This window comes from Manis pentadactyla, chromosome 1 (genome assembly GCF_030020395.1).
Source record: "Manis pentadactyla isolate mManPen7 chromosome 1, mManPen7.hap1, whole genome shotgun sequence".
In the NCBI taxonomy this organism is placed as follows: domain Eukaryota; kingdom Metazoa; phylum Chordata; class Mammalia; order Pholidota; family Manidae; genus Manis; species Manis pentadactyla.
Genome location: NC_080019.1, coordinates 20,001,740 through 20,023,893, shown reverse-complemented (window position 1 = coordinate 20,023,893; position 22,154 = coordinate 20,001,740). Strand labels below are relative to the sequence as shown.

The 22,154-nt window shown below is 39.7% G+C and overlaps 1 protein-coding gene across 3 annotated transcripts in view; it reads right to left on the bottom strand.

Moving 5' to 3' along the window:
- ARHGAP10 (Rho GTPase activating protein 10) overlaps positions 1-22,154 on the bottom strand; it is a 277,456-nt gene that overhangs the window by 88,267 nt on the left and 167,035 nt on the right. For all 3 annotated transcript variants that reach the window (XM_036910129.2, XM_057493417.1, XM_036910128.2), the window contains 3 exons: positions 16,384-16,442; positions 6,220-6,325; positions 4,651-4,810 (listed from right to left, as the gene is read on the bottom strand). In XM_036910129.2, the coding sequence (XP_036766024.1) occupies positions 4,651-4,810; positions 6,220-6,325; positions 16,384-16,442 (325 nt within the window). The remainder of the gene's footprint in view (positions 1-4,650; positions 4,811-6,219; positions 6,326-16,383; positions 16,443-22,154) is intronic.

Here is a 22,154-nt window from a genome sequence, read left to right as displayed (position 1 = left end):
AAACACACATTTCTTGGATGACTTTAAAGATGTATAAAATAGCAGAATGGGCTCAGCTTAAACAGACCCCATAGCTCCTGAGAGGGTTTCCCTACACATCTATCTGTTTGACTGAGTTCCTCTAAAGCGCCCCCGCCCCGGGGGTGCGTGGACAGGACCCCGCAGCGGGAGGGCGATGAGCAGGCTGGAGGCGCTCGGGGCAGGCGGGCCCACTCTCCTCCTCGTCCTACTGTGGCTACTCCGAGTTTTCCTCCTGTGTATTCTTCTGCCACATGCGAAAAAAAAACGAAGTAGATGTGTACTTGCTATCACCCATTCCTGATGCACACTCGTTCACACCTGGCAGACTGACTTCAGCTCTTGCTCTCCACACGCTTCGCTTCACTCGGAGGGAGGACGTGCCCTCCGCCCTCCAGGGCCCGAGCCCTCCCCTCTCCTGGCAGCTGCTGGCACCGCTGCCAACGCCCCTTGACACTAAGCCCTCCGGGGTTTCTTCCGGCCCCTCTTATATCACTGATAACAAAACCTTGGTGTTTCTCACAGATCCTGTGCATACCTTCTCCTAGTGAGAAGGGGCCAAAGCTTTGGGGGCAAACGCTCCTCGGTTCAAACCCAGGCACTGCCGCCCTCCAGCTGGGTGCCTGAAGCAAGGTCATCCCTCACCCTTCAGTCTTCTTCTTATGTAAGAATTTTGTACATATCAAGGGATATTATTACATATATTTGCAATGGGGAGTTTATATATTTTTACTATAGATGTATTTGAAATATATATTTGAAGTGTGAACACACACACACACACATACACACGCAAGCTCTAGGGTTGGATGAGATAAATGCCCTCTACAGCAGACCAAAAGCATGTAAAGGAATGAGTATCCAATAAACACTTTCTGACACTGATCTTGTGCCTTTTTACCTTACATTACACTTTGTACCACTAAATTCCCTCACAAGGTTGAGCTCCACACCACCAACTGTCTGCTAGACAACCAGGCAACACCTAAATTCATTGCATTGTTAACTGAACTCATCTTAACTCCTGCCCTCAACCCCTTTCTTCCTTTTTATTAATGATACCAATATTCTCCCTATTCTTCCAGGGTTGGGTGCTCAGTCATGACCCACTGGACATCACTTATAACACTCCTCCGAAGTGCCCCCCACAGACAGTACTGGACCTCGTCTACTACACTCCACACACTGGTGCTTTCCACCTGTAACTCCTCCTCCCTACAACATCGTCCTATACCTATGCCAGGTGACCTCTCACCTGGTCTTTTATGCTTCTCCTTCCTATTGCAAACTCTGCTGCCAGGTCAAGCTTCCTGAAGCACTTCCCTTGACACCAGAGAGGCACTTGTACCTGTAAAACTAAACCCAAAAGCCCTACAGTGGCATTCTTAACCTCCCAACACCTGCCCCAATCTCCTTACAATCTCATCTATGTTCCAACAGGAGATACATTCCCAGAACACACACCCACTCACTGTGTTTCTCTGATTATGTGATCCCCCTCATACGTGAAATGTCCTTTTAAAAGATCTCCACCCATTCAAAATCCATTCTAAAACCTGTTGAAACCATCTATTCAGGAAACATTCCAGATTCCCCACAGCTGGACATAAACTCTCCTCTGTGGCCTCTAACATGTCAGTGGCTTCCTCTCTCTCTCTGAAAGCACTTATTCTCCACCATCGTTTGCAATTGCTGTTGGACATACCTTCTCTCCCCTACTGAACACACCATCTTCATTTACCCCAAATTTCACACCATGCCTGCCTGAGAACAGGCACTCACTGCAAATGTACTGCATTAATTCCTAACAAGTATACTTTGTACAGAACAAAACTTATGCGAACCTTACAAATTCTAAGGCACAGTCCCAGTTTGAAAATCCCTGGGAATTTTGCAGTACCCTTTTCTACCTGAGAAATGCAATTTTCTGGTTCACAAGGGAAGACAGACTTTAATAATATTTTTGGCCTATGAACACTTCTTTTAAAGCAACATCATTAAGTATTCTGAGGAAATGAAGCCAAAGCATATGGGTCAAGTTTCCTATAAGTACATATGGATTTTATAAAAACAGCAAAGAGGCAAAGACAAAACGTGATCTCCAAAGCAGATTAACTACGGGTCCTTCCCTAACTCCGAAATTAATCTAGAGCTTTCTTGCTTTAATTATATGTTGAAAGTTTCCTCTCCTGCTTTAATGACTTTCCTAGTCAGAGTTGACATTTTTCACATTCCTAGGGTGGAAAATAAGCAACTCGGGAAAGGAAAATGTCTTTTTCCTATTGTTATTTTTCCCTCTTTTCTCCTTCATTAACTCTCCCTAGGCCTCATTTCCTCTCTAATTTCCCCTTTTTTGTGCCCTTACCTATTATAATTATTTCCTTCTTCACAAGACTACCCTTTTTAGCCTTTCCCATCCTTACTTCTCTTTTTCTTTTCATCTCAAACATTCAATGAAAGGAACTATATCCCTACCTCACCACAATCAAGTCAAACGTAAGATCTTTGAGGGCTCTATGTGGACCGGTTGTCATGGAAACCTGTGGCTCGTATGGGTACCTACGTCCCCATGAAGTTTCTCTCCACAACCTTGTCAGCAGAAATACCTTCCTCACAGCAGAGCCTAGACTCTGAAGTGAAATCAGCTGAGCAGAAACAAATTGCTGGGAGGGAGAGGGAGAGCAGACAAGGATGAAATCAGAGAGAAAAGAAGAGATAATGGGAAATGAAGTTCTCAGAAATATTAACTAATCCAAGCTAAGTGCCCCCCACTCCAAGCAACTCAGTGCTTCCAAACCTAAACCCGCGCACCCAGTGAGGCGTCTGAAACTCACTCTTCCACCTGCCCCGTCCTTGGTGGGAAGCCCCGGCACTGCAGTGATTGCTGGCTGGGCACCCCCAGCACTGTCTAGCCAGCCCAGCTCCTGAAAGGGAGAGAGTGAAAACGAAGGCAAGCCCTCCACTTAGCTCTACAAAGCACCATCTCTGAGGGCAGGTCCAGTTTCATCTGCTTTAACTATTGTATTTGGCTCACAAATGCCACTTGGAAATTCCCGTAAGATTTGTTAACAAGGTGAAAGCAGCCCTACCTACTTCCCAGCAGAAAAATCACGTACCCATCTTCTCGGCTTCAAATAAGAAAACAGGAAGCTGCAGCGTGAAGTGGAGATCTTGTTATCTGAGAGCAAGACCCAGAGCCATTGTTTTCACAAATGAATTGCATAAAAGTTCCCTAATTGGGTTTAATCTAATGATGGTTGTGCCACTGAACACTGTTTCAAAGGCTTGAATTCTAATTACCTCTTTTTCTCAAAAGGAGCCATCTTTCCATGATGGTGTCTAGATAGCTTAGTGCAACACCAGCTGCCCCCAAACAACCAAGCAGCCCATTTCCTACACCCATAAACAAGCTGCTTCTACCTCACTGCTGAAGAAATCTCTGATTAGGGGCCAAGCCTACCTTTTCCATGAAACTGATATTCACTTAAACTCAAAGTGCTCTAGCAAACAGCAAATGTGATAAGACACAAGAAATGCTCCTGCAGTGCTCAGAGACAACACAAAACCCCTTTGCCAGTCCTCTGACCCCTCAAAACTTACTGTGTTCACTAACTCGTCCAATAAGAATTAACTGAGCACCTAGTAAGTACCAGGCATTATTCTAAATGTGCAAAAAGGTCTCTTCCCTGAAAGATCTGGCAGGAAGAAAGAGAGAAGAAGCTAAGAAGGAAGATAAATAGGTGAATTATATAGTATATGGGGCAGGGATAAGCGCTATGGGCTACATACAAATCCCAAACCAGGGCTCCCCCAGGTTGTCACCTGCTTTCCATTAGGGGCTGTGAGGTTCAACATCACATCCCAACACTAATCCCTTCTTGGCATATAATACAATCTCAATTTTTAAAAAATAAACTTTCAATAAACAGAAGTGTATCCAAGCATTTAAACACTTTGCCAATTCCATATTTTAGAAGCAGAAGTGAGGTACTGTTAGCAAGGTACTAATCTATTAGTTGACAGAGTAAGAAAAATAAACCTAAACGTTCCTGAAAGCATCTATTCTATTTTGAGAAATCATGTATTCCCCCTGGTTACAGAGAAATGAGTAACAAGATCTGTTATCAAAGAGATTATTCATTTAAACCAGAGATTCTGGGGTTCCCAGATTCAGGGATGCATGTGACTCCCCTGAAATTGTAACACAACTCGGGGGACAATGGGAGTTATGTGTGTTTTTCTGGGGAGAGTGTGACACAGACTGACAAAAATATTTTCCTCATGTTATAGAAATGGAATTTGAGTGAGGAATCAAAGCATAGGAATTAAAGCAGCAAAAAAATCTGAAGAGTCTGTAATTACATAGCCAGTATCCATCTGCAGCTGGATTAAATGTTTCTTCCTTAAACCAGTCATATAACAGACCAGGTGAGCTTCAGATTTATACAACACCCTCAAAAGACAGGAGCTCAGTGGGAACTTCCCCAAACCAAACTTATCATAATGATAATAAAATCACTTTTCTAAAGAAAAGAGAGAAAAGAATCTAAGAGGATAATTGCATATCACATGGTGATATGCCAAAAACAGGAATTTCCTTAACGTGGGTGGGGGGGCAGTGTCAAGTTTTACCTTCTCATGATTTTCAATTAAGATTTCCACGACAATGTTCTGAAACTTCAAATCCATGATGGCAGCAACAGTTTCTTCCTGCGGCCTCATCAGAGTTGGTCCAAACACCACTCCTAAATTTGCCACGGTCATTAGGTTCTGCTTGGAGTGATTTGAAACACTGATATTGATGAGGGGAAAAAGAAATGTCTCTGGTCAAAGGAGGGGCAATAACTGGAATGTAAACTATTCGGCAACTCTGTATTTCCCTAAAAACAAAGAGTCAAGAGACTCAATTGTCCTCAGTGCCTGCCTCTGAAATAACAGCATCTAAGAAGCCCCTAGATGATGGGGCCCCTTCCTACCTCTTACTCTCTGATGCTCTGCTCTAACGACAATGGCTTTCTTAGTAATTTCAGGTATAAGCTAGGCTTGTGCTCCTTCAAAGGCCTTCATTGACTGTTCCCATCTATTTAGAACATCTCATCCCTCTTGCCCAGATCATTGCACTCTAGCATTCAATGACAGCTAGGTGGCATGGCACCTTTGTAAGAACTGGCTTCATAAGCACACAGAACTTGATCAGAGGACTTATACTCATTCCTCTGGGTCAGTACTATTGTACAGTGAGCAACCTGGACAACTGTTCTCAGCAGTCTTCTGTCTTAATTCCAGTCTCAACTCAAAGATCCCACTCATCCTCAGAAATCTTCCAAAATAACCCGCTTACAGTCCCACATGCAACATATTTTCTCTATCCCTTGACTCTATTTTATTTATTTTTACCACTTAGCACATAAAATTTTATATTTACTTATAATCTGTTTATCTTTCCCTCTTTGAAAGGAGGGACTGGAACTTTGTGAAAGTAGGGACTTTGTCTATCCTGATCAACTATGTATCCACTAGGACCTAAAAGAGGTATTCAATCAGTATTTATTGACCAAATGAATGAACGACCATATTAGCAGTAGGACCTTTGGTAGGTCATAATACCCTCTGGCCTCCAGTTTCATTTTAGGTAAAATGAAGATTCTAATAATGTTCCTCAGCTTCCTCTCACCTCTGAAACTCTATAATTACAGAGTTATGATCTAGGAATCATTTATATTTGAAGAAAGAGCTAATGTCTCCACTGAAATACTATATTTTGCTTGCTTTTTAAAGAGGAAATAAAGACTAGACTGGATCCTATTAAATATCTACCTATTACTGGATTACACATTAAAGAACATGTTCAAAATTAGAGGTAGGTAGGTGTGAAACCAAGCTAAATTTGCTAATAGATTTATAATCACATTTCCAGAATCTGTATAAAGGGAAGTGTATAACATTCTCTCCTTTTATTTCAAATCAAACCCTGAGTTGCTGGCAGTGATGTTAAGCAAATAATTATACAACTTCAGGGAAGCATCATATTTCAACAGTCTTGTCCAAAACACACACAGTGAGTCAGATGTCCAGCCTGCCTTTCCAGGTGTGGTCCCTGGTATTGTGTATACAGCCCTAGTTCCAACCGTTAGAAATCCAGGAACACCGCACAGCACTCAGGGCAAAATGAAGAAAGGGGAAGAAAAAAAAGGGGCTTACTTTGTTAAGTGTTTCACCAAAATATCCAACATTTCTTTATTTTTCTCTGGCAGTTTGTGTACCAAGAAATGGATAGCATTAACACGAGATTCTGGGCTGCCACTTTCTTTAAAAGAAGGAAAAAAATAGTTAGTAGATTATTTAGACTCACATATACAGGCATACCTTCTTTTATTGCACTTCGCGGATACTGCATATTTTACAAACTGAAGGCCTGTGTCACCCGCGCATCAAGCAAGTCCTTCAGCACCACTTTCCAACAGCATCTGCTCCCTTTGTGTCTCTGTGCCATGTTTTGCTAATTCTCACAATACTGCGAACTGTGCCATTATTATTGTACATCACGGTGATCTGTGATCAGTAATAATGACTTGCTGAAAGCTCAGAGGATAATGAACATTTTTTAGCAATGAAGTATTTTTTGGTTAAGGTATGTGCAATTGTTGTTTAAGACATACTTAAGTGCACTTAAGAAACTACACTATAATGCAAAAATAACTTTTATATTCACTGAGAAACCAAAAAATTAAATTGACTCACTTTATTGTGATATTCGCTTTATGGTGGTGGTCTAGATATGCACCTGCCCTATCTTCAAGGTAGGTAGGCCTGTAGTCCTAAAAATCAACAGTTACAACAGCTCACCTGTTCAACAGCTGTAAACACGGAATGCAAACATATTCGGCCACCTCTCAAAGGAAAATAAACTCCATCTTTCTCCCTCTGCTTAACCTTCTATGCCTCCACTGTAAGGTAATTTCAGATGGACTGCAAGTAGCACTGTTCCCTTGGTTGATAAATTTAAGGACATCCTCCTACAGCTCCTCCTGGCATGCTGGCCTTCAGTTCTGTTCACCCCGTACTTGAAGAAGTCTGGTCACAGGGTGACTGCCCCACAGTGGGATGCAAATAAAATACCAGCCAAATAACTTTTTTCCCATAATTGAATTGTAACCCACAAAAAAATATGTTGGAAATTCTAACCCCCAAGATCTCAAAATGTGGGTATTTTAAAAGGTAGCCAGAATTTGTGTTAAGCAGATAGGGTAGAACATGCACACATGGCAATGACTGTCATGAAGAAAGCAGTTTATATTCACAGATCCCTGGAAACAGGAGGCACCATGTGCCATGCAGGGCTGCACGGGGAAGCCCCAGGGTCAGGCGGGAGGCAGAGAGAACGGAAGGGAAGGTGGCCAGGAAGCTTTACTGTGGTTCTCATGTGAAGGAACAATGAGGCAGAGTAAGCAGGCCTAGGACTGGTTGGCTGGTATAATTTCAGCGGGCTCCATGGCACAGGGGCTGTCCTGAGTTGTCTGGTACCTGACTCTGGGGTGATCAGGGCAGGAGAAAACTAACCTGGAGATTCAGAGCCCAAAAGAGGGGTTTGGAGGAGGGAAAGTGGGCTCTGGCCTGGTTAGTTGGCATATGGAAAGCACGCTCAGGTTTACTATCTCTAGGAATGGGTTAGCCCCAGTTTGGTGGGTGGGGGCAGGCTCCCCAGGGTCAGTAATACCCCAGATATCAAGACATCAGAATAAAAAGGCATGTTTAACACAATGACCTTATTTGTGAATAAGGTCACTACAGACGTCTTTAGCTAAAATGGGATCATCCTGGTGTAGGGTGGGCCTTCAACCTGACTTGTGCCCTTTTAAGAAAATGAAGACATAGAAGAAAGACGGCCACGTGAAGACAGCCACTGGGAAGAACGTCATGCGACAACAGAGGCAGAGGCTGGAGTGATACATCTACAAACCAAGGAATGCTGAGAATTGCTGGGCACCACCAGCAGCTGGAAGAGGCGAGGAGGGATCCATCCCTAGAGCCTTCAGAGGGAGCAGGGCCCTGCCGACCCCTTGATCTTAGACTTCTGGTCTCTAGAATTGGGAGGGAATCAATTTGCTTTAAGCCATTGGGGTCAGGGCACTTTGTTATAGCAGCCCTAAGGACCAACACACTCCCTTTACCCCAAAGATTTTAGAATTAATTATTATCCATGGCTCTTATTAAAAATGTACCCAAATTCCCTTTTGGTGCTCTTGATAGAAAATATCTAACAAATCAATGAAATGTTTGGTTTTGAGAATTATGCTAGAGCTTTTAGGGGCATCAAAGAAGTGACTGCTGAGAATGTGGCACTGTTTACCGGAGCAGAAAGGACCGTGAAAACTTGCTTTGAGGCTTCAGAGAACTGGCAGGAGAAGCTGAGGAAGGGTTTCGCATATGGGAGAGCGGGGTCTTGAGATGGTCTTGAACTCAAGGAGGGCAGAACTGAGGGGGTGAGGGGCACATGCCAGATTCAGCAACACAGCCTCTTCACCGACAGCACCTCAACCCTAATGACACCTTGAACTTTGGTCTGGAAAAGCTATTTTGAAGCATCTGTTCTCCTGCTGGCCTCTAAATTAGTCACTGTAAGTAAATCAAGGAAGGGTAGGAATAGAGTTAAATTTAGGAAAGATTTACCTGACATTTTTTGGAGAATGGATTAGAATGCAGAAAAAAGCAAATTAGAAGGAAATGCCATTTGGGCAAGTGGTAATGACGTGGGAAGGGGGTGGGCGGTAGAACAAAGCAGAACAGCCTGCGCACACCACACTCACTGCTTCAACTGACTAGTAAGTGGCCTGGAGCAAGTTCCTCAGCTCTCCAGGCCTCAGTTTCCTCTTCTGCAAAATGAAGTTAACAGTCCTCTCTCTCCAAAGGCCATTTTGAGATCAAGGAGGTTAACATCTGTGAAGCATTTATCCCAGTGGCTGCCACATATGGCATTTGCTCACGTTAGCTCAGTACTGCTATTGTCAGGGTTACTCTCTATGAGGTGGAAGCTACCACAGAAGTAGAACTGACGGTTCAGCGGCAGACTGGCTGTGGGTCAGAAGGAAGGAGGCAAAGAGGACCAATGGTCCACGTCTGGGTAACAGCAGGATGGTTCCATGGACAGACAGGAGCACAGGAGGTGCTGGCTTGAGGGCGAAGGTGATGGTGGGAAGGATGGAGGAAGTGATACTTAAGGGCCTGAGATCTGGAAGGTAACTGGAAACCATAGAGCCTGTAGGGACGAAGGTAGCTGTGGTCTCCAGAGGGTATGACCTCCAGCACATGGCCGAGGCTGCCTGCTGACTGCAGAAGCTAACAGGACACTGCAGTGCAATGAGCTTCAAAGGCGTACAAGGCAGCTGCCAGCTGGGGGCTAAGCAGAGCACAGTAAGAGGAAGAGAAGGGAGAACCAGGGAGGTTCAGTGCCACCAGGAAGTCGGGTGAGAAGAAACCTATCACCCTGGGCAGCCAGTGGTATCAAAGTTACAGAGAGATTGGGAAACAGACTGGCACAAGGGGCCTGGACACCACTGCATTTACCAGTTGGAGCTCCTTTGTGGTACTATAAAGTGAACCTAAGTGAAATCATATGGTATTTATCATTCTCAGCCTGACCTAGGACTTCGCTTTTTTTCCCAAATGATAATAGTACAGTTTTATTTCTTATGTAAAAATTAAATACCTGCTCTGCTAAAATTTTAGGAAACAGATAAAATTTTTAAATTCAGTAAAAAAAATCACTAAAAACATGAAATATATATATATATATACAAAATATACTAAAAATATGAAATATATATATAGTTAAGAGCATGCAGTGAGACTATAAGGAACTCCTACAAATCAGTCAGAAAAGTGAAAGATAGCCCAAAAGAAAAACAGGCAAAAGACTGGAGCAGCCGCTTCATGAAAGAGGATGGCCACTTGACCAGTAAATGCAGGAAAAAGTGCTAAACCTTGTTGGCGACCAGAGAAACAGAAATTAAAACCACAATGAAAGACTACTACTCACCCATGAGAATGACTTTAAATGAATAGTAAGCTTGGGTGAGAATACAGAGTAACCGGAACTGTCAAGTGCTAACTAGATGGGGACAATTACATGGTTCAACCACTTTGAAGAATTGGTTGGCAGTTATCTACTGAGCTGAACACACACATTTCCCATGACCCAAAAATTCTACTCATAAAATCAAGATAAATGCACAGAGACAGTCACTAAATGACACATATTAGAATGTTCACAGCAGTGGCACTCTTAGTAACAGTCCAAAACTGAAGCCAACTCAAGTATCCATCCACAGCAGACAGGTAAGTAGACTGTGGGATGTCTATTCAATGGATACCGGGTTGCAGGGAGAGTGAATGATCTAATTCACGCAACACGATCAATCTCACAGGATGAGCAAAAGCAGCCAGACCCAAAAGAGAATAGTCTGTATGACTCCATTATCTACAATTCAAATACTGAAACCCTCACCTCTGGTGTCCAAAGTCAGGGGAGCTCTCACATGTCCTGGGGGTGAGCAGAAACAGCATGCATGTGAGAAAGACTTCTGATCATGTTCTATTCCTTGACCAGGGGGTGATTATATGACTATCTTCACTTTGTGAAAATTCACTAAGCTGTACACTTATTCTTTGTGCACATTTCTGTTTCAACAGAAAGTCCACTTAAATTACAATTACCTATAATAAATCTCACCTTAAGATAAGCTAGTAAATGTTAGGTTTAATCCTTTCAGAGTTCTCCTTCTGTGTGTTGTAATGAAATGTTCAAGTAGTCCACTTCATTTAATGTATCATGATATCTCTTCTCTGTCATTAAATGGAACTCCACACCATCAATTTTGTGAATGTTTAAGGTTTCTTCCAACATTTGTAAAGTTAAATTTGTTCCAGTTTACACTTCTAATAGTAGTGTTTAAGAGTGAGGAATGAGATTTTACAACACAGAACACAGTTTTGGCTAACAAAAAGGAAGCAAAATGGCTAAGAAATGAAAAGGCATGTAAGACAGAACACAATCAAATCATATCACAGAATAAAAGATGCTCAGATACAGATCACATTTGTCCCTGAAAACAAAAGTACATCTATCTACAGCGTTAGGTGATAAATTATAACCAAGTTCTAATCTGGAGTTAAAACCAAGATAACGCCTTAGTAAATCAAAGCTAGAAAAAAATGAAAGCAATAAAAATATAGTAACATTTTCAATTCACACCTTTAATTTGAAAAATAAAATTAAAGCACAGACTCTGAAAAACAGTCCAAAATTCCAAAGGCATAAAAAGATACCTACGTACAATAAGAATTTTCTACATTCAAAATTGAAAATTTTTGAAAACTTTGCACTAAAAAACTACTTCTAACTCAAGCATCTGTTTTTCATTAGGAATCATCTTTCTCCAAAGAAAACCTAATTTTAATAATTTTTGGATTTATGCAGAAAGACAAGCTAGAGATAGTTTCCCACCCTCTCTACAGGTAAGGTTCCTCATTTCTATAAAAACTAGAATTCGGTTCTGAAAAAGGGTCAGAGCCTCCCACTTCCTGCCTTGAGACCCTCTCCCACTACCCCACTACCATGTCATCTGAAATCAAACAACTTTTCCAAGTCTGCTTTTCCTCTCTTCTTCCAAAAAGAAGAATTTTTGGAAGTAAGCTTTTAAAATAAAATTACTTTGGGCTCCATTTCACTTTGACAATTATCAGAGCTTTCTGTTAATGAGCAATTTCCATGTCTCTAGGGCATCATAATAACTTTAAGGCACTCAGAAAGTTTTCTGAGATAAATTATCTATGTATCTTATATCTTCATATGCTATATGCATTCACTGTTTTAATTTACATATTGACAAAGAATGAAAGGCATAACTTTAAAAAAATCTAAGGACCTGAATTAATCCTAACACCAAATTCCTGACATATGCCAGGGAATTAGGAGTTTTCTGTAACAGCAATAACATTTCTAATTGTGAAACTATAAATCAGCATCCACAACATAATGTGTTTGTTTATCATGCTGTGCCAACTATTGGAAAAAGATATAATCATAGCTTACTGGAGCTTATCAAAGATACACAGGGAGATAAATGTTAAATTATTTCAATATTTAAATGTCATTAAGTCAATACTATAATTTTAGGAAAGCATTAGCAGTAACCATCTAAGGACTTGCCAAGGGGCTTTGGTCAACAGACACCAGGAATTCCTGTTCTATGAGAGATCCCATCTCCTGGGAAATGAGTATATCAGGCTCAGATTAAAATACATCAGTATCATTAAGCACTCAATTCCTTTAATTTCTAGGTTTCCAAGTCCTTCCCCGCCAAGACCACATGACATTGTCTTGCTTCCCAAGCAGGTTGACCAACAAGGATGGAACATTCTAGTTAGGCAAACAACAGTGCCTGGATTGTATAATAGTTACTTTTTCATCATAAATGACTAAAGAATTTTATGATTATGATTTTGCTTCCCAGGTCACTTGACTACAGAAAGAAAATACACTAAACAGAGCAAGACAACTGCTCTGGTTTGGAGGGTGGGGGGAGCAGAAACTTTTCATGCGATATTAGGCACCCAGGCTTCAGCTTTCTTTCCCAAACTAAGTTTAACATGAGTTCAACTTTCACTGGGTCAAATTCTTACCAAGATGATAATATCAAGGACTCTAAGCCTGAAAGGCTGAGACACAGACCAGAGACTATAACACTGTCAAAAATAACACACCCAGGTAGATGCTTGCCCGCCTTCCCCAGGCAAAGCACAGTCTTTTGCATTCCCATGTAAACTGTGTTCTCATGTTGTGAATTTCTATGCTAAATATGCATTACATGCGCTCACAAAATGGATGGTGTGAAATAATAATATGAAATACACACACACACACACACACACACACACACATATATATGTATTCATTCATTCATTCATTCATTCATTTATATGTCTCTCCCTGGTTCCTGACACAAAGCTCCTAAAACCCTTATAAATATGGGTGTTCAGAGAACCCTTTGTTCTAGTATTTAGTCTTTGACCCTCGTTCCTGATACAGAGCTAGGAACTCTGTGATTTCCTAAGTGACAGGAGTGTCTGAAACTGAGCTTCTCAGTCCCTTGGAATTTCCTGGGTGGTGACATCCTTTATTCAAATGAGGTGACTTGGTGGGCCCCCAGATGGGGACTGGTCGCCAGAAGACCAAGCCATGATTAGAATCTTTTTAGCCCCACTCCCAGACTCTAAAAAGAGGAAAAGGGCTGGAAATGGAGTTAATAACCCATCATGCCTACATGAAGAAGTCTCTATAAAAACTAGTAATACAGTGTTTGGAGAGCTTCCAAAATATGTTCGAGTGAAGCTCCTGCATGCAGGATCCCTCTGGACCTGCTCTATGTATCTCTTCATCTAGCTGTTCATCTGTATCCTTTATGATATCCTTTATCATATAATAAGCTGGTAAACATAAGTTTGCATTTCCCTGAGTTCTGTGAACCATTCTAGCTAATTATATACCCAAGGTGAGGGCTCTGAGACTCCTGATTTCAAGTTGGTCAGTCAGAAGTACCTGGAACAACCTGGAACTTACAACTGGTGTCTAAAATAGAGGCAGTCTCGTGGGACTGAATCCTTAATGTGTGGGATCTGATGTTAACTCTAGGTAGACAGAATCTGAACAAAACTGAATTGTAGGACACTCAGTTGGTGTCACAGAATTGGTTGGTATGGGAAAAACCCACACACATTTGGTAACCAGAAGTGTCAAAAGTGAAGTATTTTGTGTGCATAAAGGAAAACACAGGAGTGGTTTTTCTAGACAATGGTCTCTAGTTCCTGTTTAGCGATTTTAGTTAACTCTCAGCTGAGAGGGTTCAGTTAACTCACTTAGTTTTCCCTAAGAAAAAAACATTCCCAATGCATTCAACATTGAGCAGTAAGTCAATATTTTTAAGAAGAACAGAAGTTTTGGCTTTTGTGGTGACGACAAAGAAATAGAATTTGCATCTATAGTAGGCACTCCAGAATTTAGCTCAGAGGCTCCCAACAGAATTCTACAGGTGAGACACTGATGAGAGGAAACGAAGGGACCAAGGAGAAACCTTTGGAACTCTTAGCAGGAAGGGAAGGAGAGACAATCTTCAACAGCACAGAACAGATGGAAACCTCTGCACATGAGTGAAAAGATTCAAAAATTAGTTTCCATGCTATTGTGGGAGGCGGCAACAAAGATTGGTGTTGCTTGATAATTTTAGCAGTTTGGCTAACGACACTTTAGCAAAACAAGTTAATCTCTGCCATTGTTAATGGAAAATGATAGCTTAGCAGCAATCCCAAATTCCCAACGATATTCAAAAGCAAAGACTAATTTTGGCCGCGTGATTTCTGTAACTACTTTATGCAATACCTGAAGTACATATGCAAGAGATTAGAGGATTTGCTCCCACACTCTCTCCTAAGAGAGCCACAGTGAGCACAGAGGCTACTCACAGGAGATTCAAATAAAAAATTAAAGTCTACATTGGAAATATTGAAGACACCCATTTAATACATGTACTTTTTCTCATTAAATAAGGTAACTACAGGTCCCATTCAAACTGCAACTCCACTTAGGTGAGAAGACATGCCAATAATTACAATAACTACAATATTTCTTTGGAACAGGACTGTTCCTCAAACCATTGTGAAGCTATTACAGCATCCCCAGAGAGTCGGGAAGCAGAACATAAGATACTGGTCTAGCAGGTGACAATCCTTTTATACTTATACAATCTCTTCCACCACCTTGTTCAAAGATAGACCCAACAAACTCTTTAAGCTCACCTGCTACCATCATGGACTTCATCACCTACCTCTTAGGATACATGGATATGAGAAGTTCATACACACCGGTTTCGGTTACAAAGGATGATGATAATAGTGACACTAGCTCGGGGGGATTTAAAACCTTATTCCACAATCACTTTATCTTTCTCCAATTCTCAAAGGAGTCTAGATTAAAATTGGCCCTCTTTTGCTTTTTCCAGTCTCCAAGGCGAACAACATGAAACAATTGTCCTCCAACTAGAGTTTAATTTCTCTTTCCCCAGATTGCCAAAAATGCCACAGGGAAGAAATCAAAACAACAAAGCATTTGCTTGAGATTTTGCCAAGGAAACTTTCCCCGACTTTCTTGATCACACAAATTCTTTAAAAAAAACCTCTTGCACATGAAAACAAAAGTGAACAGAACCATATTTTTGCCTTTTCCAAAAGCCTAGTTTAGATGTATAATCTAACTGGGTCTACACATTGCTTCTTTCTGCAAAATACTAAGAACTTTTAACCGACTGAAGCAAAGACCTCCCAAGAAGAAAACATTCACAGCAGTGTTCGGGCAGCAGTAATGTGGGACCCAAAGGGAATGTTCTGTGTTTTTCAACAGATTAAACTATGGAACACATCCAAGGGAAAAAAAATAAAAGGAAATGAAAATACAATTACAGCTACTGTTGGTGCACCTGTGAAAACCAATACTGCAGGTTTTAGCCAGTGGAACTGGGTTTTTGCATTTTAAATGAAAATCCCTATAATCTGGCAAGTTACTTAACATGCCTCAACTTCATTTCCTTAAGTATTAAATACACAACACCAGTGTATTTTTGAAGACTATGATGATTAACACCATGTGTCCAATATAAAAACTGAGGTGTATGATAACAGAAAACAAGAAAGCTTCAAGTGAGTATGACTCATAAAAAATGTAATCACAAATTAAAATTCTACCAACTAACTACAGGTCTTTTCATTTAACATTTTATCACATATAATTCACTCTTTATCGAGTACTGTGTGGGCTTCTGGCATTATCTCACTAGATTCCTACTGCTTGTAATTTCTACCTAACTATCCTTCAATGTGAAGCCATTGCCAACCTGCTCATCTTTCCAAAATCTGCTTATCTTCCCAACATTCTGCAAGTCAAATTCTTCTGTGTTCCCACAGCTTTTTGTGCATGCCATTATTATATATTTTAGGGAACAGTGGAAGGTGTGTGTTCTGCAATACTTGCTAGAGGATTGACTTCTGGGGGCAGAAATACTTGCATGGCTTTACTTGTCCTGTCTCTACCACTTACTGACACGTAGTAGGCAACCAATAAATGTTTGTGAATGAATACGTGAATACATTAACTGTCTGATGTTTTCAACCGCTAAAAGGGAAAAGAAGCCAAAGACCTCCTGAAGTGAGTTCTATTTTTAACAGAGATTACACTAATGAGTTAAAATTTTTTGTGAGGAAATTTTAGTTTATACATGCTATCAACCACAAAGCTGTGCATCTCGGCATAATACTTACTGGCTGGAACAATGAAGTCTCCATGTAACTCATAGGTCATAAGAGGTTCTGGAAGACTCCTATATGAAAAGGGCAGTTCAGAGTCACCAAACAAATCCAAACAGGTCACCACTCTGCATGCATTCTTTATAAAAGGATATTAAACGTGTTATGCAATTCTTAGTGTGTAAAACTTCCCCAGGGAATATTTTTCCATATCAAAAAGATACATAAATCAAATGGAATTCTTTATTAAGTGCTATGTACATTAGGCACTATCAAAGCTTATAAGAAGCCACAAATTCTTATCACATCCAGCACACAGTACTTCATATTTCATCTTGGAAAGTACCTTCACAAACATCTGATTTTATATGTAAAACTTCCTTTCACACATTACCTTGTTTAAAATCAAACATTCTACCCAACCACATCACATATAGGCATATAGTTTTGAAAATCATCTCTAGGATATTTATTGAAGATACCACAAAAAATATATGGAAAAGATCAAATAAACTTTAAAAAGATCAAATCCTCTTCTCTTAGATATTTCTAGTATAAAAAATACAATATTCATTTTTGGTTTATGTCTATGAAACAGTAGAGATATAAAATAAAATTAATCATGACTTGAAATTGAAAAATACACACATCATTTTAATTCTCTACAAAACCGAACACATAAATGGTAGTATATCTTATCCTGTGTTCAACAGAATGCTACAATTCAATCAACTTTTATACATGTCTTACATTTATGAAGACCAGATCTCTGAACTCTATAAAACACTTAAAGAACACTTAGACAAGTATCAATCTGTACAGTCTTTCTGGAGGGCAATCTGGCAAGATATTAAGAATCTTTAAAAGGCTTAAATCGTGTAACTCAGGAATTCCTCTTGAAATGCTTTCAAAAAATGAGAGCTAATAAAAAAATCTTAAAACATATGCAAAAGCCAATAAAAATGCCAGGGACAAAGAAGGTCGTTTCACATCATAAAGAGGTCAATTTATCAACAAGACGTACTCGTCTAAAATGTTAACGGATCTAATAACAGGAGTTTCAAAATACATGAAGCAAAAATCAATGGAATGAAAAGGATAAATACACAAATCCACAACTATGGCTGAGATTTAAATACCTCTCTGTCTCAATAACTGACTGAACAAGTAGACAGAAAATCAGCTACAATACAGAAGACTTGAACAAAGCTATCAAGCAATTTCACCTAACTGATTATGTCCTTCCCCTAAACTGATACTCTATTCAAAAACAGAAGAAAACGCACTTTCCCAATTAACATGGAACATTTATCAAGATAAACCATATTCTGGGCCAAGAAACAAATCTCAAATTTGAAAGGGTTCAATCTACACAGGTAATTGTAATCTCTGATTACAATAAAATTTGAATTAGAAATCAATAACAGAAAGATATCTGAAAAAGCCCAAAGAAAGAGAAATTAGGAAGTATTCTGAACTGATTGAAAATGAAAACATGACATATCAGAATTTGAAGGATGTTATTAGTAAAGCAGTATTTGGGGGCAAATTTGTATCACTTAACTCCTATACTAGAAAAGAAGAAAGGTCTTAAACCAGTGACTTCACTTTTCACCATAGAGAATGAAGGGGGGGGGGGGGGTGGAATAAATTAAACACAAAATAAGAAAAACAGAAAAAAAGTAGATAAATAAAGACCAGAAGAGAAGTCAGTGAAATTAAAAACAGAAAAACAATAGAGAAAATAAACAAATCCAAAACTGGTTCTTCGATAAATCTAGCCAAAAGAAATAACAGTGAAAATACAAATTTCCAATGGCAGGAATGATAGAGGCAAAGCCAGAATCACTGCAGGATTTAAAGGTATTTCTTTAAAAAGTAAGACAGTTTTATGCCCCTAATTAAAAAATTTAGATGAAATGGATAAATGTCTTCAAAGACACAAGCTACCAAAGCTTGTTCCAGAAGAAATATATAACCTGAGTAGTTACACGTCTACTGGAGAAGCTGAATTTGTAGTTAAAAATTTTGCCCATAAGAAAACCCTAGGCCCAGATGACTTTACTAGTAAATTATGCCAAACAATTAAGAAGTAATATCAATTCTACACAAATTTTTCCAGAAAATATAAGAGGGAATACCTTCTTACTTATTCTTTGACATTGGCATTGCCCTAATACCAAAATCAGAGGTTACACAAAAACTACAGGTCAGTATTACTCATGAATATAGATTCAACTATCCTCAGTAACTCAAATTCAGCAAGACAGATAAAAGGATAATACATCATGGCCAAGCTGGGTTTATCAGAGAAATGCAATACTGCCTTCATATTAAAATAAAATAAGTGCAATTCACCATACTAGCAACCTAAGAATGGAAAAACTGTGTGATCATCTCAACAGACAACTCAGGGAGAAACAACTGATTTTTCCTACAAATAATACTGGAACAACTGGACAGTCATATTCAAAATTGACCTTGGATCCATACTGAATATTTTACACAAAAATTAAATAAAAATAGATCATAGTTCTAAATGTAAAACCTAAAACTAGAAAACTTCTAGAAGAAATATAAAAGAAACCTTTGTGACTTTCGGATTAGGTAAAAATTTTTTGATACATCACCAAAAGTACAGTCCATAAAAATAAAAATTGATAAACTAGACTTCACCAAAATTAAAAACTTCTCTTTGAAAGACACTACTGAGAACGAACAACAAGCCAAAGACTGAAGAACACATTTGCAAAGCACATACCAAAGAAAGGCCTTGTACACAAAATACAGAGAATTATCAAAACATAGTAATAGGACAAATAACCCAATTTTTCAAATTCTGTGAAAGACACAGACAGACACTTCACCCGAGAAGATACATAGGTACCATATATGCATATAAAAAAAGTTTAACATCATCAGTCATTATGGAAGTGCAAATTAAAAGTACGAGATACCACCATACATCTGTTAGAATGGCTAAAAATTAAAAAGATTAACCATATGAAGAGTTGGCAAGGATGTAGAGAAATTGGAATTCTTGTACATTTTTGGTGGGAATATAAAGAAGTACAACCACTTTGGTAAAAAAAGTTTGCTAATTTCCCAAAAAGTTAAATATACAAACCCAACATACAATTGAGACATTCTACTCCTAGGATTTTACCCAAGGGAAATGGAGGTCTAATTCACTCAAAGATTTGCACACAAAGGTTTTTAGTAGTTTGATCTATAATAGCCAAAGCTACAAACACAAATATCCATTAACAGGTGAAAGAATAAAAAGGCTTGAGGAAGCTTTGGGGAGTAATGGTTAGGCTCACCATTTTGATTATGGTGATGGTATCACCGATGTATCCATATGGCAAGCTTATCAAAATGTACATTATAACTATGTGCAGTTTGCATGTGAACTGCACATCAATAAAGCTGTTTAAAAAAACACAATTGATGTAAAAATATATTTACAATTGTAGTCCCTCCATACAACTTCTGACACTGCAGTATATATACACACAAAATGACAATTTTGGGGGTATGAACAAAAACTTCAAGCACTGGTTAAGGAAAGCTGTTCTTATTTCCTCTCTCTCCTTCCTCTTGCCCACTACACTCTCATTTAAGGAAGAAAAGTAAAATCAATTACACTGCAGCCTACATAAAGGCAAAGAAGTAAACCTTTAGGGTTTTTTTGTTTCAAAATATAGACAAGCAAAAAGTAGTCACAAAAGAAAATGGTTATCTGGCCAAGAAGGGAAGTTAAAGAATTCTGAAGAAGGAAACAGAGGAAATGACACCACCAAGAACAACCAGAGAAGCATTGCTTCCCCAGCAAAAATGGTTTTGTATCTAAATATCTCCTACAACCACTTCTAGCACTGCCATATGTCTGCTAGTTAAAGCAGCATAAAAGAAAAAAATAAGTATAAAAATTGTTAATGTTAGGGGAGCGGTAAGAACAAAGACAAGTTCCCCGTACAAAATTTATTATACTGAGTCACCGTGTCTCTCAGCTTCCCACCCAACTTGTTTTGAGCTACATCTCTCTGCCACCCGTTGGGGGCTGTCTGGGAATACAGACTGTAATATTTACCAAAGTTGGCATTTTCTTCGCAAAATGTCCCATTCCAATTTCCAGACTTTAAAAGGTTCCTCCAGGTAAAATCACTTTACTAAAAGCCTCACAAAGTAGCTCACCAGTGGAGAACTGCTGTAATGAACACACTTCTAGAAATCAAAATTACAGTCTGAATAGATAGAAAATCAGTCACAGCACTGGTATTCAGCCCTCTAGAACACAAATAAAAAGACTTTGCCCCAAGTCCATAGAAGATAAAGGAGATAACCACCCACATGTCGGCTGCTATTCTCTCCTTTCTCCCAGTATTTGGAGAGTATGGCTATTTCCCTTCGTTCGACCTCCAACCTCCGATCTAATAAGGTGGCTGTGTTATTGGCAGTGAGAAGAATTCAGGAGCAACAGCATTTCTAGTGAGAGAAGCTATATTCAGCTTCATGCCAGGGGGCCTTAAGTGACCAAGCTGGGATCCCCACCCAGGCAGGCTGGCTCCGGGTGCCATGCTCTTGACCGTCACACTCTATGACCTCTTGTGCGGCAAGAAATCCACTTGCCCAAATGTAACCAGGTAGCCAAAATGGAGGTAAATACAAACTCAGTTTTCTACCATTTGGTACAACACCAGAAAAAAGTGCCAATTAAATCCTAATCACTGCATTTTCAGTTGCAAAAAATAACATAGAGGAAAGAATAGCAACCTAACTTTCAAATCTCCCAAGGCATCTGCCATTTTATGATAATCACTTTATCACATTCAGACAGAATGTGTATATTGTTAGGAGTGAAGTTACATAATAACACAGCATCGCATAACATTGTCCTGTGGCAATGTTTGCTTAAAAGTGGAATTCAGTAGGGTGAAGCAATGTAATGAGAGAAAAGGGGCAGAGACAGCAACACCAGGCCAGGGCAGTAAGGGACTAGCTTCAGAGAATAACAAAAACCAGAGAGACATTTACTCAAAAAAAAGATCCTTTGGTTTATTAAACTATTTTCCCCCACAAGGGAAAAAAAGAACCATAGATGAAGCAGGAACAAAGAACCACAAGCGATGTACTACAAAAGAACTGGATTTTTGCCCTTAGAGTCTCACCCATAACTGAGTCACCCTGGTCGATCCCTTTAACTGTCTTCGGCATGAATTTACCAAACAGTACAATGGGGTTAAAGCCTCCTTCTCGAGTGGTGGCACCCTTTTTTAGTCAAGTAAACATGCACAGCTCATTATATTTTCATATCATCTACCCATTCTTTCCTTCATGCTCCTCATACAGGCTTTCTCAATCTGGGCACTACTGACGTTTTGGACATGTGGGGGCAAGACCAAGCTGTTTTGTGTACTGTAGGATATTCAACCACCCATCCTGGCCTCCCCCCATTACATGATAGTGACACCCCCTCTCCAGCATTCGAGATAACCAAAAATGTCTCCAGACATTGCCAAATTTCTTCTGGGGGTTGCAATATTGCCCCCAGTCAAGAACCACTGCTCTCCTGTTTGAGTGGCGGGTGTAGCTCTAAATGCTGGGAACACTGCTGGGAACAAGACACATGAAATGTCTACCCTCAGGTAGCCTACTTTCTAGCCCCAAGGTGGAGCTAGCAAGATTCATTTTTTACTATAATCCTTAGCTAGACCAGTTAGCCACTATCAGAGGCAAACTACACTTAAGCATATAGATTTGGCATTAATTTTATCCCTTATCCA